This window comes from Narcine bancroftii, chromosome 2 (genome assembly GCF_036971445.1).
Source record: "Narcine bancroftii isolate sNarBan1 chromosome 2, sNarBan1.hap1, whole genome shotgun sequence".
Classification (NCBI taxonomy): domain Eukaryota; kingdom Metazoa; phylum Chordata; class Chondrichthyes; order Torpediniformes; family Narcinidae; genus Narcine; species Narcine bancroftii.
Window position 1 is genome coordinate 367,006,256 of NC_091470.1, and position 27,338 is coordinate 367,033,593.

A 27,338-nucleotide genomic window follows, 5' to 3' on the forward strand; every position below is an offset into this window, starting at 1 on the left:
GAGATGGCAGAGGTCGACAGCATCGAGTCCACGCTGCTGAAGATCCAGCTGGGCTGGATGGGTCACGTCTCCAGAATGGAGGACCATCGCCTTCCCAAGATCGTATTATATGGCGAGCTCTCCACTGGCCACCGTGACAGAGGTGCACCAAAGAAAAGGTACAAGGACTGCCTAAAGAAATCTCTTGGTGCCTGCCACATTGACCACCGCCAGTGGGCTGATAACGCCTCAAACCGTGCATCTTGGCGCCTCACAGTTTGGCGGGCAGCAGCCTCCTTTGAAGAAGACCGCAGAGCCCACCTCACTGACAAAAGGCAAAGGAGGAAAAACCCAACACCCAACCCCAACCAACCAATTTTCCCTTGCAACCGCTGCAATCGTGTCTGCCTGTCCCGCATCGGACTGGTCAGCCACAAACGAGCCTGCAGCTGATGTGGACTTTTTACCCCCTCCATAAATCTTCATCCGCGAAGCCAAGCCAAAGGATAAAGGACACTGTTTAACCTGCTGAGTTTCCCCAGCTTTGTGTTTTCACCACCTTCTTAAATTATTATTTTCCGATCATTTTTTTAAAAGATTTTCATACAATGAAGAACACTTCAAACTATTGATTGATTGCTATAATGAGATCCTTTCATATGGTTTGCAACTGAAAGTTAAACAATAGGTAAATATAAATCACAATTCACAATCTGTACAAATTGATTGGGATTTCTGCTCGACGGTCATTGTTTGGAATTTTCTGTTTCTTTTCCATGCACTGGGACTTCTTTGTAGCCTCCTCAGAATGATGTCTGTAATTAAAAACAATTCATTCAAATCTATTGATTTAAATGTAGACATTCAGCACAGTCGCAGGCCATTTCGGCTCACGAGTCCAATTCACCTATACCCCGGTATGTTTCGAACGGTGGGAGGAAACCGGAGCTCCTGGGGGGAAAACCCACGCAGACACTAGGAGAACGTACAAACTCTTTACAGACAGTGCAGGATTTGAACCCCAGTCTCAATCGCTGGCACTGTAAAGGCATTGGACTAATCGCTACGCCAACCCCGTGTCGTCCTAACTGGATTGAATTGAATTGCCTAATGTCACATGCTCCAAGATCGTGAAAAGCTTTGATCAATTTCAAGTTTATGGTCACACATGCCAAGATGGAGGTTGTTTTGCAAGCAGACCAGTAGACATCTCAGGCAAGTTAATCTATACTTGAGTATAGATGGTAGTGCAATTATAAAATAAAAATGTAGAGCAGATATTCTCAATGTGACCCTAAGACCCACTACTGCCCATCCCCTCTCCCTCCCCGGGAGCTACACACATTTAAGTAAAAATCTTCTTTTCTTTTCACGTTGTTGGTGTGGTTGGTAGGAGAGTATGGAAGAAACCAAAACTTGACAGCTTCACAGGGAAGGGGACCCATAAACTTTGAGCAGAGTCCTCGGGTGGGGGGTGGGGTTGGTGGGGCATGGCCAAAAAATGATCGAGAATGGCTGGTGTAGATGTAGTGTTACAGTAGGTCAAAAGAGTGCAGAGAATAGAGGAAAGATCATTTGAACAGTGCAGGGGTATAATCATTTACCATTGAGAGGACTATTTAATAGGGTGATAACAGCTCGAAAGAAGTTGTCCTTGAATCTGGAAGCTCATGTTTTCAAACTTCTGCCCAATAGAAGGGGGAGAAGAGAATGTTATCAGGGTGGGATGTTTAGGGACCACTTGCACAGGGTTCTGGATAGGTTTGTTCCACTGAGAAAGGGATAGTGGTGACACACAGCGCACGTGGGAGGCCATCCGCGCCATCACAACCACAAAGCCCCACCAGCTGCCAGTGCCAGGGACACCTCCCTCCCGGATGCTTTGAATGACTTCTATGCACGTTTCGTGGCGAAAAATGATGTGGAGGCAAGGAAGTCCACACCTCCCCTATATGAGCAGGCACTGCATCTCACAAAGGCTGAAGTGAGAAGGACACTGCTCAAGGTCAACCCTCGTAAGGCTGCAGGACCAGATAACATCACTGGCAGGGGCTCTGGGGATGTGCGGACCAACTAGCTGACATCCTCACAGACATCTTCAACATCTCCCTGAGCAGTGCCGTTGTACCAACGTGCTTTAAGGTGGCCACTATCACCCCAGTGCAGAAGAAGCCCTCAGTGTGCTGTCTCAACGACTTCCATCCTGTCGCACTTATGTCCACCGTCATGAAGGGCTTCTAGAGCCTAGTTACGGAGCACATCAAGACTCAGCTGCCACCCTTACTGGACCCCCTGCAGTTTGTGTACCGTCCCAACCGATCTACAGATGTCGCCATTGCCACATGCTCCACCTAGCCCTTACCCACCTGGAAAATAAAGACTCAGCATTAAACACAATCAGTCCGCAGCACCTGATTAGGAAGATGAACCTGTTGGGCCTAAACACATTCCTCTGTAACTGGATCCTCGACTTCCTGACTGGAAGACCTCAGTCAGTCCGGATTGGAAACAGCATGTCCAACACCATCACACTGACCATGGGGGGGGGGGGACTCGGCTGCGCGCTTCACCCACCACTGTTTACCCTGCTGACCCATGACTGAGGAGTGATACACAGTTCTAATCACATCATCAAATTTGCTGATGACACGACCGTGATGGGGCTCATCAGCAGGAATGAATCAGAGAGGAGGAGATGCAATCACTAACTAACTGATGCAGAGACAACAACCTACACCTGAATGTCAACAAGACAAAGGGGATGGTGGTCGACCTCAGGAGAGCCCATTCTCCGCTGGCTTTTGATGGCTCCTCTATCAAGGTAGTCAAGAGCACCAAATTTCTTGGTGTGCTCCTGGCGGAGGATCTGTCCTGGACCTCCAACACCAGATCCATTGCCAAGAAGCACCATCAATGCCTTTATGTCCTGCAGAGATTGAGGAAAGTCCAGCGACCACCCTCCACCCTCACCACATCCTTCAGGGGAAGCATTGAGAGCATCCTATGTAACTGCATCACCGCCTGGCTCGGGAACTGCACCATCTCAGAATGCAAGTCCCTGCAGTCGATAGTAAAGACTGCTGAGGGGATTATCGGGGCCTCTCTCCCTGCCATGATGGACATTTATAACGGCTGCTGTTTGCGGAAAGCCATAAACATTGTGAAGGACTCCACACACCCCTCCCGCAATCTGTTCTCCCACCTGCCAGTCGGGAAGAGGTACCGAAGCATTCAGGCCCACACGACCAGATTATGAGACAGCTTTATCCCCCAAGTCAAGGGCTTCTGAACTCTGGGGATAGAGGGCTAGCATATGTAACATGATATTTATAAATGATATGTTATTTATAAAAATTGTTTCTGAAGAAATGCTATCTCATTTTCACTGTACATTGCAAGATTTATGGTATGAAAGACAAATAAACCCGACTTGACTTGACGACTTGAAAAGATGGTAGGATAATGGAACCATAGCTGACAAAAGACGGACAGCTGGTTAAGAGGAAGAAGGAAGCAGACATTAGATTTTGGAAGTAGGAATGAGGAAGGGCTCATGAGTAGCCAGGAAGGAACTTAAGAAAGGACTTGGGAGAGCTAGAAGGAGGCACGAGAAGATCTTGGCAATGGGGATAATGGAAAACTCAAAGGCATTCTATGTAACATGAAGAACAGAAGGCTAACAACAGTGAAGGTGGCAACAGTGAAGCAGGCAACATGCAGCTGGAGGCAGATGAGGTTGGGGAGGTCCTAAAATCGTCTGCGAAGCCAAGCCAAAGAAAGAAGAAGAAATGAATACTTTGCTTCAATGTTCACCAGGGAGAGGGACCTTGGTCAATGGGAGGTCAGTAGAGTATCAGCCTATGAGCTTGAGGATAAGGAAGAGGAAGCACTGGATCTTCTTCAAAACATGAGAATTGTTAAGTCTCCAGGATCAGAGGAGATGTAGCCTATGTTGCTGTAGGAAGGGAGAGAAGAGATAGCTGGGGCATTGATGATCATCTTTGCATCCTCCTTGGATGGGAGGTGACTTAATGGAAGTCTACAATTTATGAGCGGCATAGAAAAGGTAGCTTTGTATAGTCACTGAGCAATGGTTTTTGTCAGCCCAGATCCATTTGGAGTTGAACTACAAGACAAATGGATCCCTCACACCCAGATGTTCTGAGTTGTTGGATCACTGTTGGAGCTGGATAGGTTGTGCTTGGAAAATCCACCCAGAATTAATTTTTAAAACTAAATTGAGCATGCCCACTTTGTAATTGTTTGGAATAAGAGTTCTGCCAGATATGCTGACATATCTGTCTATAGTCTCATGTACTGCCAGACTGAGACCACCTGCAAGATGGAGGAACATCACCTCATCTTCCATCTGGGCATCCTCCAACTGGATGGAATTAATATTTAATTCTCTGGTTTCTGTTATTCCCCACCCCACCCCTTTCTTTCCCAATGTCTCTTTTCTTTGAACTCCATCTCTCTCTCTCTCTCTTCCCTTTTCCCTCTGTTTCCTTTCCCCCAATTCCCCATTCACAGAGCCAACCTCACCCCCTCCCCCAATCAATTCTCACCTATCCTCTCTCCTTTTGCCTGACTATACACATTCCAACATTGTATTTTACTTGCCATTTCTCTGCACATTCTCCTAATCTGTCTAAGTCCTTCTGCAGCCTCAGTGTTTCCTCAACACTATCCGCTCCTCCATCTACCTTCATATCATCTTGCAGAAGGGCCCAGGCCTGTAAGTCAGTTGTATCTCTTCATCTCCTGTGGGCGCTGTGAGACCTGCTGAGTTCTCACATTTCTGTGATTTTTATTAATAAGAGTTTTGCAGCATGGAAGTAGGCCCTTCGACCCAACGTCCATGCTGACTAAGCTGGTCCCATTTGCTTGTGCTCAGCCTGTGTCCCTCTCAGCCCTTCCTCTCCATGAACACCAATGGGTCACTCTGAAGTGAGAGCCTTTAAGGACCCAGATGCACAGAGCCCAATAATGCAGCTGGTAAAGCTGCTGCTCACGTCTTGGAGACCAAGATTCAATCCTAACCTCAAGAGCTGTCTGTGTGGCATCCACACGTGTTTCCTGTGCCTGTACATTTTCCAACAGTGTGGTACACTGTTAGCCAGAATCAGACACACACAAGGTAAAGACTGTACAACAGGCTTTAATCCACAAAGACTTCACAGAGCCAGGCTGGCTGTGGCTGCAGCAACTCTGAGTGAGGCCTCGGGAGGCTGGCGCAAGCTTATATCCCGGAGGGTGATTGACACCTGACCGGGTGGGGCTTGATCCATTCAGGCCGACTGATTGACAACCGGCCAGGTGTTGTCCTGTCCCCTTACATTCCTGCAGGTACAGAGGTTTCCCCCTGCAGTAGGGCGGTGGTGGACCACCACAACCAGGTATTCTGGTTTCCACCTAGATCCTAAAGATGTGTACCTTGATTGGCAGGTTAGTTTTCTCTGGAACATGCTGCTTGCAAAGATGGTGGATCCAAGTACTTGCACAATGTTTCAACAAACTTCCAAGACATTAAGGGCTATGGACCAAATACAGGTCAATAGTATTACTTCAGACAAGCCATTTTCAACCTTTTCTTGGCTATGGCCCCCTTAGGACTGCTCAAAGTTTATGGGCCCCCTTCCGCATGAAGCAGTCAAGTTTTGATTTCTTCAGTACTTTTCTTCTACCGACCACACAAATAATATTTATGTTACTCGAGGTGAAAAGGGAAAAAAGGATTTTACTTAAATATACTGTGCACCCAGCCCCCCCCCCCCCCCCCGGGGGAAGGGAGGGGGGGCTGGGGCCCCTGTTGAGAATGGCTGGTCAGCATGAACATAGTGAGCTGATCGGCCTATTTCTATGATCATTAGGCCTCTGTAAGTTGCCTTTAGTTTGTAGGTGAGTGGAAGACTGGTGATGTTGATGAGAATTAAAACAATAGGGATTAGTGTAAATGGGTGGTGGGTTTACAATTGGACAGCTTACAGTGGCCAATTAACATGCCCACCTCTTCTCTCTCCTTTGCAAGACAGTGGAATGTCCAATGAGCAACTGTGTGGGTGACCCACCATTCAACCATCCCTGGTCCCCAATTCCTCACATGCCAATAAACAATGCATCGTCTATTCTTCTCTCTCCTTTGCAAGACAGTGGAATGTCCAATGAGCAACTGTGTGGGTGACCCACCATTCAACCAGCCCTGGTCCCCAATTCCTCATGCCAATAAACAATGCATCGTCTATTCTTCTCTCTCCTTTGCAAGACAGTGGAATGTCCAATGAGCAACTGTGTGGGTGACCCACCATTCAACCACCCCTGGTCCCCAATTCCTCACATGCCAATAAACAATGCATCGTCTATTCTTCTATCTCCTTTGCAAGACAGTGGAATGTCCAATGAGCAACTGTGTGGGGGACCCACCATTCAACCAGCCCTGGTCCCCAATTCCTCACATGCCAATAAACAATGCATCGTCTATTCTTCTATCTCCTTTGCAAGACAGTGGAATGTCCAATGAGCAACTGTGTGGGCGACCCACCATTCAACCAGCCCTGGACCCCAATTCCTCACATGCCAATAAACAATGCATCGTCTATTCTTCTATCTCCTTTGCAAGACAGTGGAATTTCCAATGAGCAACTGTGTGGGCGACCCACCATTCAACCACCCCTGGACCCCAATTCCTCACATGCCAATAAACAATGCATCGTCTATTCTTCTATCTCCTTTGCAAGACAGTGGAATGTCCAATGAGCAACTGTGTGGGCGACCCACCATTCAACCACCCCTGGTCCCCAATTCCTCACATGCCAATAAACAATACATCGTCTGTTCTTCTATCTCCTTTGCAAGACAGTGGAATGTCCAATGAGCAACTGTGTGGGCGACCCACCATTCAACCACCCCTGGTCCCCAATTCCTCACATGCCAATAAACAATACATCGTCTGTTCTTCTATCTCCTTTGCAAGACAGTGGAATGTCCAATGAGCAACTGTGTGGGCGACCCACCATTCAACCAGCCCTGGTCCCCAATTCCTCACATGCCAATAAACAATGCATCGTCTGTTCTTCTATCTCCTTTGCAAGACAGTGGAATGTCCAATGAGCAACTGTGTGGGCGACCCACCATTCAACCACCCCTGGTCCCCAATTCCTCACATGCCAATAAACAATGCATCCTCTATTGCAGAGGTGGCCAAACTTGCTTAACAGAAAGAGCCACACCAATAAACTTCAAATGTTGAGAGCTGCAAGAGATGAAAAATACTGCATGCACGTTTTTACTGATGGGGTTGGGAGCTTAGATGGGTGGGCGGCCCGGGCCTAGGCAAGAGTCCCTGGTCACATGCGGCTCTTCGACATATAATGTGTGGCTCGTACGATTCCTGTCTCAGCCAACATATCTCTGTGAGCTGCGCATTGTACGTCAAAGTGCCGCATGTGGCTCGTGAGCTGCGGTTTGGCTACCCCTGGTCTTTTGGATAAAACTTCCAATTTCATGCTTTTGCATAAAAAAGCCCAACAGATTTGCTCAAAATTCGTCTGTACAATTTTCAAACACTCACATTGGCTAAATTGATTCCTTTGTCAGGCTTCCGGTATTTTCGCCTCAGACAATATGCAGTGAGGAGTGTGATCAGCAACATGGTGACAAAGATGGCTACAGATGAGGCCACTGCAATTACTACAGTCTCCTCTTGTTTCCCGAGTTTCTCACAGTATTTTCCAGAGTACCACCAATCTTGACCGGTCGGACACCTGTAAAACAACAGTGGGATTTATGGCTGATAGATTACTTCAACTGATTAACTCCAGTTTTAACCCCACACCCATCCCTCATCCCATCTTGAAACCCAGTGGAACTGAAGGGTCCCAGACTTCCTCCCAGATGCAGACTTACCTGTTGTATTTTGTTTAAAAAAGATCCCTGTGACTTCTTTTCATCTGAATTAATGTTGCACAGGGATAACATCAGAACCAGAATTTATTGTCGTGAACAAGTCATGAAATTCGTTGTTTTGCGGCAGCGTCACGGTGCAAATATTCATATTATAACCATCTGACAATATTACTATCAAAAATTAAAATAATCGTGCATGAAAAGTAAGGCCGTGTCTTTGGTCCATTGATTATTCAGGAATCTGATGGCGGAGGGGAAGAAGCTGTCCTTGTGCCACTGACTGCTTGTCTTTAGGCTCCTGTATCTTTTCCCCGATGGTAGAAGAGTGAAGGGCATGGCCTGGGTGGTGAGGGTCCTTGAGATAGAGGCTGCTTTTGTAAGACACCACCTCATGTAGATATTCTCAATGGAGTAAAGTCTGGTGCCTGTGATGTCACAGGCCAAGTTAACAACCCTCTGAAGTTTATTCTTGTCCTGAGAGTTGGTCCCTCCATACCAGGCAGTGATGTAACCCGCGAGAATACTTTCCACGATACACATGTAAAAGTTTACAAGACTCTTTGGTGACATACCGAATCTCCTCAGATACCTCATAAAGTATAGCCGCTGGCGAGGCTTCTTTGTGATTGCATCAACAGGGAGGCTCCAGGACAGATCTTCGGAGATGTTGACACCCAGGAATTTGAATTTTTTGACCTCCTCCACTACTGGGCCCTCGATAAGGACTGGGTCGTGTTCTCCTGACTTCCTCCTGAAGTCCACAATCATCTCCTTGGTTTTGCTGATGTTCAGCGCAAGCTTGTTGTCATTACACCATTCAATGAACTGATCTATCTCCCTCCTGTACACTTCCTCATTGCCGTTTGTGATTCTGCCAACAATTGTGTCATTGGCAAACTTGTAGATAGTATGTGTGTGGCCACACAGTCTTAATGACTAGAGCAGTGGGCTAAGGACATAAACTAAGTATATAAACCTGACAGAGTTACAAATGACGAATTGACTGCATCTCTCATCTTTGTTCAGTCAGAAACAGGAGTAAGATTTTATTGAGATGCGTTAAATTGCACAGGATGTTGCCTGAATTGGAGCATTTAGACAATAGACAATAGAAGCTGGAGTAGGCCCTTCAGCCCGTCAAGCCAGCACCGCCATTTTACAGATCATGGCTGATCACTACCATCAGTACCCCTTTCCAGCCTTATCCCCATAACCCTTAACTCCTTTGCCCATTTCATTTCTTTTAAATTTAAATTTTAAATTTAGACATACAGCACGCTAACAGGTCATTTTGGCCCATGAGCCCCTGCCACCCAAATACACCCAATTAAACTACATGCCCTGTACATTTTGAATGGTGGAAGGAAACTGGATATTTCCCCCGGGAAAGACCCACGCAGACATGGGGAGAACATATAAACTCCTTGCAGAAAGCGCGGGATTCGAACCCCTGTCCCGATTTCTGGGGCTGTTACACTTGCGCTAACCGTGCCACCCTTTTTAACCCTTTGGACTCCGTGTCCTAGTTTTCCGGGATGGGTTTTATACTTAACCACCAAGTGGTTCGTACTGGTTCGACCCAGTCCAGAGTATGTATTATGAAAGGTTCAAAATGGTCATAGTCCAAAGGGTTAAGAGAGATAGGAATGGGAAGCCTTGTTTTCCCTGGAGCGGAAGAGACTGAGGAAGGGGATAGATGGGGGAGCACACGTAGGAAGCTTGCACAGACATAGGGAGACAGCACTGAATTCGAACCAGGTTTTCTGGTGCTGTAATAACGCTGCATTAATTGCTATACTAACTAAACTAATGAAGACGTTAGTGTGCAGAAACTGGTTCTTACATTTCCTACATCATAGATATTAAAAATATTTGTATTCAGAATTTTTGAACTTGTTGAATATTTATGCACCTAATGAAGATGACCAGGAATTTATGCAGGACATTTTTTTAAAGATAGCAGACACACAGGGACACATTTTTACTAGGGGGACTGTCTCGGAGGGTCTTTCCTGGAGCCGGCGTGCCAATGGCATCATGAAGAAAGCCTCTGCTTCCTCAGGAGTTTGCGGAGGAGCTAGTGGAGTTGTTCAAGTGAACCGGTACGGACTTGAAGGGCCGACATGGCCTGTTTCCGTGCTGTAAACGGTTATATTGCATTATTAAAGCGCATACAATCAACTGTAAAGCATTGGGAAACCACAAAATATATAAATAAAACACTTTTCTGTTAAGGGAAACTAAAGTGATCAGTCTGGTTGAAATGCAAATGCAAATGAAAAGGCACTACCTGCACACAGGTTCCCCATTCAATACGATGCAGACTCCTTCATTTTCACATTGAAAGTTATCGCATAGATCTGGGGGACTGCTTGCTGGCTTGCTGGTCGAGGGATTTGGTGTACTTGTAGTCTTTCCTGTAATTGTAGTTGTTGGTATGTGGGTGGAGGGGTGGCTGGGAACTGAGGGTGTTGGTTGAGGGCCTACAAGATGCGATACATCTAAAAGTACAAAATACAGCACATATCAGGACAAGCTTATTGTCATCTGATTGTACAAGTACAATCTGACGAAACAATGTTTGTCGGTCCTCGGAGAAAACCATGCAGACACACAACCAGACATAGCACACATACAGACAAGCAATGCACATGCAGAACAAGTATTTCATCTATACAAATAAATAAATATTGTTTCGTCAATATGAGGGTCTCGGAGGGTCAGTGTGAGCAGTTCCTTTGGATGTTCAGCATTCTCACTGCCCGTGGGAAGAAGCTGTTCCTCAGCCTGGTGGGGCTGGCTCTGATCCTCCTATATCTCTTCCCCAGTGGGAGCAGCTGAAAGATGCTGCGTGCAGGGTGGAAGGGGTCCTCAATGATTTTGCACGCCCTCTTCAAACAATTATCCTGGAGATCACATTGACGGGAGGGGTGGAGGGGGGTGGGGGGAGGGAGACCAGCCACTGTTCTGTGAGTGACCAATTCATTCCTTTGTAGCAACCATGCCACATATCTCATAGCCCAATAACATGAAAGTCTCTGCATGACTGATCCAACATATTTTCTCAAGATCTTCGACTTGAAAGTTAACTCTACTTCTTGCCTCAGCTGTTTCCCGACTGAGCATTTCCAGCCTTTCTTATCATGTCTGAACATAAGCCACTTGTCCTTCAATAACTTCTACAGGATCACTTCTGAGAGCAGACTTGCTGGATGCATCACAGGGTGGGATGGGAGGTGCTCAGCTCAAGATCAGAAGAAGCCATAGAAGGTGGTGAATGCAGCTCAAAACATGACAATAACTTCCCTCCCCTACAATAGCTCCATCTCCTGCTGCCTAAAAAAGGCATCCAACATGCTGAAAGACTCATCACACCACAGACACAGTCTTCTCCCTCCTTACATCAGAGAGAGGACTGAAGAGTGTGGAAGTGCGGACCTACAGTCTCAAAGACACTTTCTACCCCACAGCCATCAAGCTCATGAAAATAGAAGTAAACCCTCCCTACCCTCTAACCCTCTGTTTTTCTTCCATCCGTGTGCCTGTCTAAGAGTCTCTTAAATGCCCCAAATGTTTCAGCCTCCACCACCATCATGCAGAATGTCTGAGGCACTGCAACTGGTGGGCGAACACCAGGAAGCGTTTGAGGGATCTACTGCAGCCTGAAAAATTCGCTGGAAGCGACTCTGGCCCCGTCTGAGGACCGTCCATTGCTAAGGTCCTGATGGTTGAGGTCAGCGCCTGGCATGTCGGCGTGGAGGCTTGGAGGACAGCGATGCGGCATAAGCGACCGGTGTGGAGGCTGATGAGGTCCAGCCTGGGGTCGGGGTGTGGAGCTGCGGTGACCGAAGTGGAGCCCAGGGTTTGTCGCTGGGCGAAGTTAGTAGGCGTGCTTGAGAGGATGCCTCACTGAGGTTATGGAGTTGAACTGTGGATGGTTTGCGGGGCCAGGACTTTTCCACATTGGTGGGGCACTCCTGAGGGGTCTCGTTATGGGGGTTGTTGGCAATGTGGGTGCCTAGACTGTAACTCCAGGCACCAGAGAACATGAACAGAGAGACTCCTTACTTGACCTGTCGAGGGCTGCTGCGGTCTTTCAACCCTATGGTGCTAGTGTTGGTTTCTCGTCAAAGTATTGGTGGCCCAGATTTTTCATGTTTTTAATATAGTTATAACTGAGTGTTTTATGTATAATAAATTTAGTTTAGCTTGCAAGTTAGGTAATTTTACATAATGTTTTGAATCTAAATTGTGTTTAGTCTAAAGTGCCTTGTGTTTTACCCTAATGATGAACCAATGTCCAAGAGTGTTTTCACATTTATTTTTACTGCTGTTCATTATAACTGCCGCAGCTTCAAGAAATGATGATAAGCTTCAAATTTGTATTGATTCCCCTGACCTCAGATAAAAGTCTTGGCCTCGTTTTTGTCATAGTTATCTAAGGAGCTGCAACGCCTGCCCAGATCGTTTGGGCTTGTAGGGCACGGGCTGAGTCGGCCGCACCAGTGCGTTTAGGCAGCTTGTTGCCGCCCAGGTGTTTTCGAGATGGCTCTCTTGTCTTTTGTTAATTTTGTGCTTTGTGTATTCTTTTATCAATTAGTGCGCATTTTGTTGTGTTTAAAATGTGCTGTATAAATAAATATTCAAATATCCTCTGGTGTTTGCTATTCCTGCCCTAGGTAAAGGCGCTGGCTGTCCACTCTATCTATGCCTGTCATAATCTTGTAGACCTCCATTAAGTCATCTTTCACCCTTCTTCATACCAAAGAGAAAAGTCTCAGCTCTGCTAACCCTTTCTCATAAGAGACATTCTCCAGTCCAGGCAGCATCCTAGTGAATCTCCTCTGTACCCTCTCCATAGCTTCCACATCCTTCCTGAGGAGACCAGAACTGAACAAAATACTCCATTCTGTCCTTCCTTAGTACTGGTTGATTTTTCTTTTCATTGTAATTCTGTAGAGGGTGGCACCGTTAGCACCACACTGTTACAGCGCCAGCGACCAGAGTTCAAATCTGGCGCTGTCTGTAAGGAGTTTGTACGTTCTCCCCGTGTCTGTGTGGGTTTACCATGGGTGCTCCAGTTTCCTCCCACCCTTCAAAACGTTCCGGGGGTTGTCAATCAATGAGTGTAATTGGGGGGCACGGGCTCATGGGCCAAAAGGGCCTGTTACCATGCTCTATGTATGTCTAAATGTATTGTGTTCTTTACATGGCTGTAGGAATGTGGGGGGTAAGCTATTAGTCTGCTCACAGAGTGTTTCTAATGTACAAGGTATATTATGGTCAATAGACAAAGCAAGATGCTCATATAGCAGTGAGGCCTTATTGGAGAAGGCCATGATTTGATCAAACATGGCCTTCACTCAATATTTATGTCAAACAAGCAAGTCTAGAAAGTAGAATCATACCTTCCATGGTTATAAGGAAATAAGCATCATCTCCTTTGATGAACTCTCTACTTTTCAGTCTTTTGTAGGACAAAAACGTTCTGATTCCCATCCCTGGTCCCCGATAATATTTGATGCCATTCGTGTCTGTCACCAGCTGTCCCACATCCTGTGGCTTGTCCCAAACGAAAAATGTTTGGTTGTCTGTCAATCAAGTCAGACATAAATAAATGTTCCTACAATGGAACCACAGGCAAAATGCTGAAGCAAAATATGTTTACAGTACACATAAATCATCTGGAAGGAGGGACAGAGTGTGGAAGGAGGGACAGAGTGTGGAAGGAGGGACAGAGAGTGGAAGGAGGGACAGAGTGTGGAAGGAGGGACAGAGTGTAGTGTATCTAAGTTTGCTGATGACGTCAAATTGAATGAAAAAGATAATTATGCAGAAGGTATGGAGAATCTGCAGAGAGATATAGATAAGTGAGTGGGCAAGGGTCTGGCAGATGGATTACAAGGTTAACAAATACAGTACAACTCTGATTATCCAAAATGGTCGGGACCAGGCCTATTTCGGATAAACAATGTTTTTTAAAAACACCCCAGAAGCAATGGGAAATCACTTGTAACAGTGTTGAAACAACAACAAACAACAAGGGAAGGCTTTTAAAGCATAAAATAATGTTTAATTCTCACCAAAAAACAACTAAGATAAATCCAGCACAAAAACTGGAAAGTTTACTCAGAGGTTTTTCCAAAATTCCAAAATGTTTTCAACCAATTTTTTAGGCTGCAGGCATGTAACAGCACAACCAAGGAATTTTGCCGCTACACAGGCCATCTTAAAAGGAATGTGCAGGAATTTTGAGTCAATTCCCGCACTGTGATTTAACCTGCAATCCCTACAACTTTTGGGAAGAAGACTGTGGTGTAAATCGTACCGGGAAAATTCATTGGCGGTCATCCACTCGACTGCCCGTCGAACCACCCGGGACTGTTACACTCCGGTACTTGCAGTCAAAAAAGGCACCCAGTATGAATGACCACGTGGGCAGTAATTATGTTAATTTTTCCGCGGTTTCCCCGACATTGCAGTCTAAAAACCGTATGTGATGTGAGTTCGGCTCCAAAAAAATTTTGGATAACTGAGGATTTCTGATTGTTTCGGATATCCTCAGCTTTTCGGAGGTGAAATGACATCATTTTGGGTTCGAAATTTTTCAAATAAATGAGGATTTCTGATTTTCCTGAAATCCTCAATTATCCAAAAAAAAATTCTGAGTCGAACAGACGGAGCTTCCAGGTCCAAAATATTTTGGATAACTGAGGATTTTGGATAATCTGATTTTGGATAATTGGAGTTGTACTGTATGAGGTTGTCCACTTTTGGAGGAAGAAAGGAAGATCAAAATATTATTTAAATGGCAAATCTTGCAGCATGCTGACGTGCAGAAGGACATGGCAATGCTTGTGAGTAAATCGCACAAGGTTGTCAATAGGCAAATGGATGTTGTCCATTATTAGAGGGATTGAATTTAAAAGCAGGGAGAATATGCTGCAACTGTACAAGATACTGGGGAGGCCACATCTGGGGTAGTGCCTGCAGTTCTGGTCTCTTTACTTGAGGAAGGATGTACAGGCTGTGGAGGCAGTGCAGAGGAGTTTCACCAGGTTGATTCCAGGGATGAAGGGGCTGGCCTGTGAGGAGAGATTGAGTCATCAGGGACTGCACCCTCTGGAACTTAGAAGAACAAGAGATGATCTAAAGGAAGAAAGATGGCGGCACTGCCGGAATTGCTACTAGTGCAGTCTAGCCAGGTGTGAGGGAGCAGAGATGCAGTGCTCCCAGTCGACTGCCGTCAGCTCCGCACAAGCTTTGAATGGTCCATTGAGGGAACCACCGATGGCTTTAGTTGAAATCCTGCGGCCGCGGGTCTGCACCCAAGAGGGCGACACTTATTAATTGGCAGCAAACATGAAGGGCTGCAGACTCCAGGAAAATGGAGGACTAGAGCAGAGCTCCAGAGGACAAGAAGATCTCGCACTGTCTGAGAAGCAGATGAGATGACCCGCGGGGACAGTGACCACGACAACGGACCAGTGAGGAGGCTCTGCTGCTGGCGACCTGAGGCAAGGAACTGTGGGCTGCTGGAGACCGCTGTTGGGAGACTCACACCACGCACCAGGCTGCAGACAGCTGGAGACCGGCTAGAACTGGCTAGTGGGGTCCCAGGTATCGGAACTGGGATGCGAGGAGGTGCTAAGGGTGCTGATGGGTTCCTGACCATATTGGAGGTTTGGATCTGGTGCTCAGGTGGCCAGTGGTTTGGACTGGACTCTGTGTGACTGCAGGGGCTGTGGAAGTGTTGAAAGCGAACCCACAGATGCTTGATTACTCTGGGGGGACTCTCTTTTGTCTCTCTCTCTCTCTCTGACCGTAAGTCTGACTGTATGAGTTGCTTAGGAAATTCCTGCCGTGGTGAATCTGCTTGCCTTGCAGCAGGCAAAAAAAAATTCATGTGATACGACACTGTTTTATTCCTCCGATAATAAATTGAATTTTGATCTTGAAACGTATACAATTATAAAAGGCATTGATAAGAAGAAGTAGGTAAGTTATTTCCATTGGTAGCGGAGACCAGAACTAGGGGACATAGCCTCAAGATTCAGGGGAGTAGATTTAGGACGGAGTTGAGGAGGAACTGGTTTTCCAAGAGGATGGTGGATCTGCAAAATTCGCTGCCCATTCAAGCAGTGACAGCGATCTCAGTAAATATATTTAAGACAAGGTTGGATAGATTTCTACATCGAAAGAGAATTAAAGGATATGGGAAAAGGCAGATAGGTGGAGATGAGTCTATCATCAGATCAGCCATGATCACATCAAATGGCGGAGCAGGCTCAATGGGCCGGATGGCTGAATCCCGCTCCTATTTCTTATGTTCTTATGAACTAACCTTGTGTGTAGGTTTCAGTTGGGTCTGTGGTCACGCTTCTTTGGTGGGACATACGTCGTCGAATGTCAGGATGTTGATCCATCAAGAGCATAGTAGCTTGCATCCATGGGCATGGCCAGGCTAGTTTGTCATCATTAGTTCCATTGACCAAGTGCAGGAATACACCAAGGTAAGAGGAATCATTTACCTGGAGCCTGATTTGAAATGCATATCCTTCACTGGAGTAATATCCCGGGCTGAAGATAGCATCTAGCAATCCCAACTTGCTTGTGTTAAGAATGCTGGTAAAGTTCCTGATGTGCCATATGTGGGTTGGGCATTTTGTTTCTGAGAGGTTCACATCATCGATGGAAATACCCCCATTGGAGGATGTATCTCTCTTTACTCCTTCAAAACGAACACGGAACTTTCCGGACACAGATAAGCTGACGTGGTGAAGCTGCCAGTAATTCAGGCCCATATCTGTTTCAAGAGACATAATTTTAAACATTTTTTTTGGAAATCTGAGAGCTGTATCAAATGCATTATGTTTATTATGCAAGTACAAATGTTGAATGACCAAGGGAACTGCTCATCCTAACCATCCGAGACTCCCAGATTCATGAAACAATTTTTTTTTGTATAGATGAAATACTTGTCTGGCACAGTTGGCGTAGCGGTTTTCGCAAAACCTTTTCAGAGATTGGGACCTGGGCTCGAATCCCACACTGTCTGTAAAGAGTTTGTATGTTCTTCCCATGTCTGCGTGGGTTTTCCCTGGGGCTCTAACTATTCAAAACATACCAGGGATGTAGGTTAATTGGGTGTAAATTGGACAGCATGGACACATTGGCCAAAATAGCCTGTTACCATGCTATATGTTTAAATTTTTAAAAAAATATTTTTTTCTGTATGTTTGTTAGTCCTGGTTGTGTGTCTACGTGTTTTTTACCGAGGACCGGAGAATGCTGTTTCGTCAGGTTGTACTTGTGCAATCAGACTCGACTATGGTAAATGCAATGAAAACACACAAAATACTGGAGAAGGTCAGCGGGTCAAACAGTGTCCTTTATGAAGCAAAGGTGAACATACAAAATCGACATTTCGGGCTTGAGCCCATCATCAAAGTATGAGAAAATGGCGGCAAGCACCCGAACAAAAGAGTATGGGGTGGGGGGGAAGAGGAGGGGTGGCAAAAGTAGGAGATGCTAGTTGGAGAAAGGAGGGAGTGGAGAGCATCATTGAGGGGGAAGGGGGGGTGACTGTGTGAGTAGGAGAACTGAAAAGACAGGAAAAGGGGAAGGAGAAAGAAAAGGCAAGCAGGGTGGCCCAAAATTCTTTCATCAATGGAATACCTAGTTAGGTAAATTATACTGAATTATCTGGGGACTACTAGTTGTGTTCGGCTCCGAATCATGGGTCCTCTACCGGCACCACCTACGGCTCCTAGAACGCTTCCACCAGCGTTGTCTCCGCTCCATCCTCAACATCCATTGGAGCGCTTACATCCCTAACGTCGAAGTACTCGAGATGGCAGAGGTCGACAGCATCGAGTCCACGCTGCTGAAGATCCAGCTGCGCTGGATGGGTCATGTCTCCAGAATGGAGGACCATCGCCTTCCCAAGATCGTGTTATATGGCGAGCTCTCCACTGGCCACCATGACAGAGGTGCACCAAAGAAGAGGTACAAGGACTGCCTAAAGAAATCTCTTGGTGCCTGCCACATTGACCACCGCCAGTGGGCTGATAACGCCTCAAACCGTGCATCTTGGCGCCTCACAGTTTGGCGGGCAGCAACCTCCTTTGAAGAAGACCGCAGAGCCCACCTCACTGACAAAAGGCAAAGGAGGAAAAACCCAACACCCAACCCCAACCAACCAATTTTCCCCTGCAACCGCTGCAATCGTGTCTGCCTGTCCCGCATTGGACTTGTCAGCCACAAACGAGCCTGCAGCTGACGTGGACTTTTTACCCCCTCCATAAATCTTCGTCCGCGAAGCCAAGCCAAAGACTAGTTGTGTAGTTTGTATTCCTTCACATCGCTCGGGCTACCCGGAGAAAAGTGATTCCTACAGTTAATAATTCCAGTCCATCATCTCAACCTGACTCCCAGTTGCCATACAGCATAGAACAGACCCTTCATCCCAACTGGTCCATGTTGACCAAGTGGGATTCTGGGTCAGTTCTATTTGCCTGCATTTGGTCCACATCCTTCCAAACTCTTCCTATCCACAACATCCATGCAAATGTCTTTTGAAATTGTAACTGTGCTCATTTCGATAGCTTCCTCTGGCAGTTTGTTCCAGATAAGGGCCACCCTCTGAGTGAAAAAAGGTACCCCTCAGGTTCCTCTAAATCATTCCCCTGCCATGTAGTTCTGGAATCATTTTCCTGGAAAAAAGACTGTGGGCATTCATAAGACCATCAGATATAGGAGCAGAATAGGCCATTCAGTCCATTGAGTCTTCCCCACCATTCAATCAGCCCCACTGCCTAGCCTCCTCCCCATAACCTTTGATGTCATAGAACCAAAGAACATAACAGCACAGAAACAGGCCCCTTTGGCTTTTCTTGTCTGTGCTGAACCATTTTTTTTTACCTGGTCCCACAGACCTGCACCCAGTCCATAACCCTCCATACCTCTGCCTTCCACGTTCCTGTCCAAATTCTTACTATTCAGCCTGCATTCACTCTCAGCTGGGAGCTCATTCCACTCTCTGTTCTTTCTCTTAAATCCAATTCCTGAAGTCTGGGCAACATCCTAGTAAATCTTCTCTACACTCTTTCTATCTTATTGATATCTTTCCTGTAATTAGGTGACCAAAACTGCACACAATACTTCAAATTTGGCCTCACCAATACAATTGTACTACAACATCCCAACTCGTATACTCAATACTTTGATTTATGAAGGTCAATATGCCAAAAGCTTTCTTTTCATCCCTATCCACCTGTGACACCACCTTCAGGGAATTATCCACCGCACACTTCAATGCCCTCCCATTTATTGTGCACGTCCAAAATGCAACACCTCCCTCTTGTCTACATTAAATTCCATCTGCCATTTTCCAGCCCATTTTTCCAGCTGGTCCAGATCCCTCTGCAGCTTTGAAAACCTTCTTCACTGTTCACAACGTCTCCAATCTTAGTGTCACCTGCAAACTGGCTGATCCAATTTACCACATTATCATCCAGATCATTGGTATAGATGACAAACAACAATGGTCCCAGTACTGATCCCTGAGGCACATCACTAGTCACAGGCCTCCAGTCTGAGAAGCATCAACCACCTCTACTCTCTGGTTTCTCCTATCCAGCCATTGTTGAATCTAGTTCACCACTTCACCATGAATACCTAGTGTCTGAACCTTCCTTGACTAACCGCCCATCTGGGACTTTGTCAAAAGCCATACTAAAGTCCATGTAGATAACACCCACAGCCTTTCCTTCTTTATCTTTCCTTGTAACCTCCTCAAAAACTCTATAACATTGGTTAAACTCAACACAAAGCCACATTGACTATCCCTAATCAGTTTCTGGCTATCCAAATAATTGTATATCCAATAATTTACCAACGACTGAAGTCAGGCTCACTGGCCTATAATTTCCAGGGTTACTTTTGGTGCCTTTTTTAAACAATGGAACAACATCCCTCCAATCCTCTAGCACCTCACCCGTGGCCAAGGACATTTTAAATATTTCTGCCAGAGCCGCTGCAATTTCTCCACTTGCCTCCCTCAAGGCCCAAGGGAATATCTTGTCAGGCCTTGGGGATTTATCCATCCTATTTGTTTGAAGACAGAAAACACTTCCTCCTCTTTAATCTGTATAGGTTCCAACATCTCTGAGCCCATTTCCTGAGTTAATACTGATGAAAAAAAAGCATTTAAGATCTCCCCAATCTCTTTTGGCTCCAAACAAAGCCGACCACTCTGATCTTCAAGAGGACCAATTTTGTCCCTTACTATCCTTTTTCTCTTAATATACCTGTAGAAATCTTTAGGGTTTTCCTTCACATTGTCTGAAAAAGCAACCTCATGTCTTTTTTTTTAGCCTTCCTGATTTAATTCATTACATTTTTCTTACATTTTTTTACTCTTCAAGTACCTAATTTTCTCCATGTTGTCTATACCTGCTTCCGAACCAGATCCCCGATATCCCTTGAAAACCAAGGTTCCCTATGCCTTCTAGCCATGCCTTTGATCCTGATAGGAACATGCAAACTCTGTGCTCTCAAAAATTTCACCTTTGAAGGTCCTCCACATACCTTGCACATCCTTGCCTGAAAACAACTTATCCCAATCCATGCATTCTAGATCCTTTCTCATTTCCTCAAATTTAGTCTTTCTCCAATTTAGAATCCCAACTTGAGGCCCAGACATATTTTTCTCCACAATTAATTTGAAACTTATGGCATTATGATCACTGGACCCAAAATGTTCCCCTACACATACTGTCCTGTCTCGTTTCCTAAAAGGAGATCTAGTATTGCACTCTTTCTAGTTGGTACCTCTATATATTGATTTAGAAAACTTCCATGAACACATTTCACAAACTCCAAGCCATCCAGTCCTTTTATGGTATGGGAGTCCCAGTCAAATATGTGGAAAGTCATAATCTCATACTGTCACTACTTTGCTGTCTGCTATCTCTCTACAGATTTGCTCCTCCAATTCTCATTGACAATTGGATGGTCTATAATACAACCCTATGAGTGTGGTCATACCTTTCCTGTTTCTTAACTCCACCCATGTAGCTTCAGTAGACGAGACCTCTGGTCTGTTCTGACTTCTAATGGTGTATGCAATTTTCACATCATCTTTTCCCCTCCTCCACTCCTCTATCTGCTCTGGCACTCTGGTTCCCACCCCCCTGCAAATCTAGTTTAAACCCAACAGAGCAGCATTAGCAAACCTTCCAGCAAGTATATTAGTCCCCTCTAATTCAGATGCAAACCACCCCATTGGAACAGGTCCCACCTTCCCTTGAAGAGACCCCAATGATCCAGAACCCTGAAGTCCTTCCTCCTGCACCATGTCTTTAGCCACATGTTACATGGCATGATCCTCCTATTTCTAACTCCACTAGCATATGACATGGGTAACAATCCTGAGAACACAACCCTGGAGGTCCTACCCTTCAACCTGGCTAATCAAGAACCTATCAGTCTCTGCCTTAATTAGACCCAATGACCTGGCCTCCACAACCACCTGTAGTGACAAATTCACAGATTTACCTCCCTCTGGCTGAAGAATTCCCTCCGTATCTCTGCCCTAGCAGATGCCCTTCAATGCTGAACTTGTGCCCCCTTGTCCCAGAATTTCCCACCATGGGCAACAACCTTCCCACATGTATGTTGTCCATCCCTTTTAACATTCAAAATGTTTCAATGAGATCCCACCTCCTCCTCTCTCTCCCCCCCCCCCCAACCCTCCCCCCCCCCCACCCTCTGCACCATTCTCCTTTTCACTTTATCCATGCCTCTCGTGATTTTGTAAACCTCTGTAAGGTCACCTCACAGCCGCCTTTGCTTTCGTGAATAACCTCTCCATATAATTCTCCCAGCAACATCCTGGTAAATAGTTTTGTTAAAAAAAAAATTGCCAGCTGCCAAGTCTCATGCAAAATGGCCCTTCCAGGACTTTCTCACACACTTGGCCAATCTCAGAAGTCCAAACTAATTTTCTGTACATGATGCTGGTGAGCTTAGAAGCTCATGGAGTATTCTGAGCAATTCTGATCATCCAGCTTCAGTAACTTGGAAGAAAGCAAAACATGCAGGTTGTCTAGGATGTTACGGAGACTGGAAGGCTGGATCGGCTGGGACTTCTCTCCCTGGACCATAGGAGGCTGAGTGACCACCTTAATGAGTTATGTAACAGGAGGGGTATAGATAAGATGAATGGTCACTGTCTTTTTCATACAGTGGGGATTTTATTTTTATTTACACATGGTAGAAACCAATTCCAGCCTTTGAGAGCCATGCTGACCCAATTAACCTACAACTCCTTTTGTTTTGGAGGGTGGGAGGAACCTGGGGAATCCCGTGCAGGTCATGGGAAGAACACACAAAACCTTACAGATAGCGCTGGATTATAACCCAGGCCACTGGTGCTGTAATGACATCGCACTAACCGCAACGCTAACCTTGCTGCTCAATTTAAAACGATACAAATGTTTAAGGTGAGAAGGGAAAGTTTTAGAAGGGATCAGGGCAACATTTTCACACAGAGGGTGGCGGGTATATGTAAAGAGCTGCCTGAGGAAAAGGTACCAGTGGGTACAAAGGTGACACTTAAGAACATAAGAAATAGGAGCCGGAGTCGGTCATCCAGCCCATCGAGCCTGCTCCACTATTCATGGCTGACCTGATGATTGGCTCATCTCCACCTACCTGCCTTTTTCCCATATCCCTTAATTCCCCTACTATGTAAAAATCTATCCAACCTTGCCTTAAATATATTTACTGAGGTTGACTCCACTGGTTGAATTGGCAGCAAATTCCACAGATTCACCACCCTCTGGGAAAAGGAGTTCCTCCTCATCTCCGTTTTAAATCTACTCCCCTGAATCTTGAGGCTATGTGCCCTAGTTCTGGTCTCCCCCACCAATGTAAACAATATATCTACCTCAACCTGTCATAATTTCATATGTTTCTATAAGATCTCTAATGCTTCTAAATTCTGGCGAGTACAGGGCCAGATGACACAACCTCTCCTCACAGGCTAACCCCCTCATCTCTGAAATCAACCTGGTGAACCTCCTTTGCACCGCCTCTAAAGCCAGTACATCCTTCCTCATTTAGAAAAGTACATGGAGAGGAAAGGTTAGGAGGGAATATGGCAAAGTGCAGGCAAAAGAGACGAGTTTGAGTGGGTGGCACAGACGAGTTGCGCTGAAGGGCCTGTTTCCGTGCTGTATGACAGCTAACATTGGGAGAAATGATCAGCGGTTACTTTGGTTCAGAGCCCTTTATCTTGGCAAAGGATCCATCATCTCAACATTCCAGCAGCTGCCATTTTTGTGCTTCTTCCCTCGACATAAAAATGTTTTTTCCTTCCCTCCTCTTGTTACCCCTAATCCACTTGCCTCTCATTATTGTCCCTCCAACCACTGGAAACACTTTACTCCATCCACCACCTCATGATTTTAATGAAAGGTAATTATCTGGAAATTAATAGAATTGAAGGTAATGGATCTACATTTTTACCCCTGCTCCCAACATTTGTTTTCATTGATAACACTAGACAATGAAGGTTTTGCTTCTTTAACACTTTTGGGTGTATTTTATGGATTTTGGGCTGCTGATCACGAAAATCACCTTAAAAATTTCCTTTCACATACCATTTTTTAGCTATAACCTATTTTTTGTGATTTCCTGTCATATTTTAAGTTGACTTCAAGCCCCAAAACCATGAAATGCAACATGTCGTTGAAAGTTCCTTTTCTGCCTTCACATTTGGACTTCTTCCCTGCTGATCTTGGTGCAGTCAGTGACAAATATGGTGAAAGGTTTTACCAAGATATTGTGACCGTAGAAAAATGGTATCAGGGGCAACTGGAATCCATCAATGCTGGCCGACTATTGTTGGACACTGACATGAGAGGCATCAGATGCTGAGTACAAAGGAAAATCAGTGGCAAAACATTTTTAGGTCAGTGTGTGTCGGCATCATTATGCGATGAAACATGCTAAATTTAATAGAAGTTAATTTAATGTTTCTCTAACTTCCTACATGACACAGAAAATCTGAAATTATCTGGTTTTTTTAAAATTAGACATTCAGCACGATTAGACCCATTTTGGCCCAGAAGTCTGTACCGCCCAATTAACCTACAGCCTCGGAATGTTTTGAATGGTTGGAAGAATCCGGAGCCCCCGGGGGAAACTAACACAGATACAGGGCGAACATACAAACTTCTTACAGACAACTTGGTTCCATTCGCTGGCACTGTAAAGGCGTAGCGCCCCGCCACAGCATTTATTTCAGTAATTTGTTCTATACTGATATCAGGCTGACAGGCCTGAAGGTGACTTGGATCTTTCTTTACATCAATACCCTTCTAGTCCTGCTTCATTCTAGATCAGTGAAATCTCATTGAAAGATGTTCAGTTTCTCTCGTCTCTTAAAAATAGGATAAATTTTTTCCAGGTTTGGTGATGAATACGCTTTTAAAAGTGTCAGTCCTCTTTTTCATTGTTGGTCTGAATGTTTATATCAACTCATTCATGGACACAGAAGAACTGATTGGGATATTGATGAAGATTCTCTGACTCCGCGCTCCAGCTGCTGTAGTACATATTAATTATGTTCAGTTTGAAGTTGTCTATCATAATCGTCAATTTGTTATCAGGAAGCAAACCTTTCAAAAATGTTTGTGATCTAGCGCAATGTACTGTGGCCATTAATGAGGGAACCAATCCGTAGTCTTTGCCAAGGGGTTCAAACAATACCTGGAGCTGCATCTCCACAAGATGCCAGTCACATGGTACTGAGAATAGAGAATAGAACTTTAAAGGGCAGTACAGGCCCTTCGGCCCATGATGGTGCCAACCTCTGTAAACCTACTCAATAACCTAACCCTTCCCTACCTCACACCCATAACCCTCCATTTTTCTTCCATCCATGTGTGCTTCTCTGAGAGTTCTTTAAATGTTCCTATTGTACCAACCTCCACCACCACCCCCAGCAATTCATTCCAGCCACCCACCTCTCTCGGTGTAAAAAAGCTTAACCCTGACTCCTCCATTCAAGCTTTCCTCCACCCCCCCCCCCCTCGCCTTGTACAGATGTTTGAAGAAACACTGGTTACATGGGGAAAAGTTGCTAAGGTAGTCTGAGAGAGCACCTGGTAGCAAAGAATCTATCAATTGTTTTATTTATTGGATAGGGTGTCACTGGCAAAGACAGAATTTATTGACCCTCCAGAAGGGTTAGGAGGGTGAGGTTGGAAAAAAAAATGGTTTGTGGCTTATGTAGGTCAGCACAGCATTGTGGGTTGAAGGGCCTGTACTGTGCATTGATGTTTTATATGCTATAAGTACCCTCTGGGCCTAATATGTAGACTATTTCAGAGTCGACTACATTGGTGGGTCTAGAGACATGTATGGGCCAGCCTAGTTTACAGGATTGAAGACACAGGAAACCGCAGATACTGGAACCCAGAGCAACAAACAAACAGCTTGCTGGGGGAACTTAGCAGGTCGAGCAGCATCAGGGGAGAAAAAGAATGATCTTGAGCTGGAACCCTTTCCTCTTCAACTTCGAGTTTGACATGAACTAATGTCTCTGAGTTGGAAAGGGTTCTTTTTCGATCTGAAGGGTGGTTTTATTTCGAGTGGGGGAAGTTTGGTTGTTCTCTTTATTTTGCTGTTGATTTAATTGATTTAATTATAGTTTTATTTTAATTTTGTTTTTTCAGTTCACTTTGCTTCTCATTTTTTGATATTATAGAGTTAAATGGATTGTATTCATTTTATTTTATTAATGTAGACAACATTTTCCAATTTTGATTATTCATTTATAATACCACTAGAAAGTGGATTTGTGTGGTTAGTTTATTAAATGACTGAGGGGAAAACGCGGTCAGCATTGAATGAACTTATATGTACTTCATCTATTTTAGGCTTGGCAACAATTAAATTTAATTCATATAAGTCATAGCATTTACATAATTGAATCTGGATAGTTAAAAGTGGAATTTTTTTATAGTTCCAAGAGCCCCTTTTTTTTGAAGTGCCCAGAGCTGCCCCATGAGAGAATAGTCTGAGAATCTGGATATAAGTCTCAGGATGTTTTCACCACAAATGATTCCCAAATACCAAGTTGTCATTACATTGTGGTGCATGTGAGAAGATATATCCAGAATTATTACATACACAGTAAGGTTCTTATTACTGTTCAACCACATATATTCTTTTTAAAACACAATGCTTGAGAAACTCAGCTGGTCAAACGGTGTCCTTTATGTAGCAAAGATAAAGTTACATAACCGATGTTTTGGGCTTTGGGTACACCTTGATGAAGGGCTCAAGCCCAAAATGCCGGTTATGTATCATTATCTTTTCTGTATGAAATACGCTGTGTGACCTGCTGAGTTTTACTTCAACCACAGTGTCTATAGACTGTCATGTTTTACCACACATTTTTTGCAAGATTTGTCTGCTCAGTTGAAATATCAATTTTTTACACTAAATGCATCTCTGAATATTTATGATTCCTTTTATATATTATCACTTTGTAAGTATGTAAGTACTTTATTGTCATTGTGTAAGACAACGCAACAAAATTAAAAACCGCAACTGCGGTACTCACAATACAACGTGCAAGAGCATAGAAAACAATAAAAGCAAGTAAGTAGCACTTAATCAATAGAGAATACAAATGCACTAATTGGCAGAGTTTATTTCTCGAATTACTCTGGAATAGAAACAGTTCTTGACTCTGTTCATCTGTGATTTAATGGACCTGTATTGTCTACCCGAGGGCAATAGGTCAAACAAATGATGGCCCAGGATATTGGCTGCTTCCCCAATACAGTAAGATGGAATTAAATCTTCCAAAGGGGACAAGGAGCACCCAATGCTCTTCTTGGCCGTATTGATAATCCTCTGAAGATCCCTCTTATTGACTGGCAAACCACACGGAAATGCTTTCAATACAGCAGTGATAGAAGGACACCAATAACTTCTGTAGATTGATTTTCCTAAGGATTCTCAGGAAATGGAGACATTGTTATGCCTTATTTCTCTCTTGTCACTCATTGTGATAATTTATTTAATGTTTATTGTTTGTTAATTACTTTCTGTGTGGCTGCTGTCAGTACAACTATACATTGTACTTATGAATAAGACAATTAATTCTTATCTCTGTTATTTAATAACATACCTTCTACACTTCCGACTTTTATCACAGTACCATTGGGATTAGCTTTATCGTAAAGTCTGACCCAGATGTTCAGCTCATCTTTTTCACTTCCGCTGTTGAAGAAGTAGAATTGTAGGCACTGGAAGCTACGCTTTGGATAAAAGATCCTGCTTTCCAAAAAGGCCTGGTGTCCCACTTGAACAGTGCTAGAGCTGAAATACATGAAGTATCCATTGCCTGCCATGCAAAAGGAACAAAACCT

At 44.8% G+C, this 27,338-nt stretch overlaps 1 protein-coding gene across 1 annotated transcript in view; it reads right to left on the reverse strand.

The window, feature by feature from the left end:
- Window positions 1–359: 359 nt before the first annotated feature.
- LOC138755843 (meprin A subunit beta-like) overlaps window positions 360–27,338 on the reverse strand; it is a 65,071-nt gene continuing 38,092 nt past the window's right edge. Inside the window, exons 10-15 of the mRNA XM_069922561.1 lie at window positions 27,098–27,313; window positions 16,229–16,690; window positions 13,293–13,475; window positions 10,175–10,385; window positions 7,550–7,742; window positions 360–794 (exon numbers count right to left, since the gene is read on the reverse strand). Coding sequence (XP_069778662.1) covers window positions 783–794; window positions 7,550–7,742; window positions 10,175–10,385; window positions 13,293–13,475; window positions 16,229–16,690; window positions 27,098–27,313 — 1,277 coding nt within the window. The 3' untranslated portion in view covers window positions 360–782. The remainder of the gene's footprint in view (window positions 795–7,549; window positions 7,743–10,174; window positions 10,386–13,292; window positions 13,476–16,228; window positions 16,691–27,097; window positions 27,314–27,338) is intronic.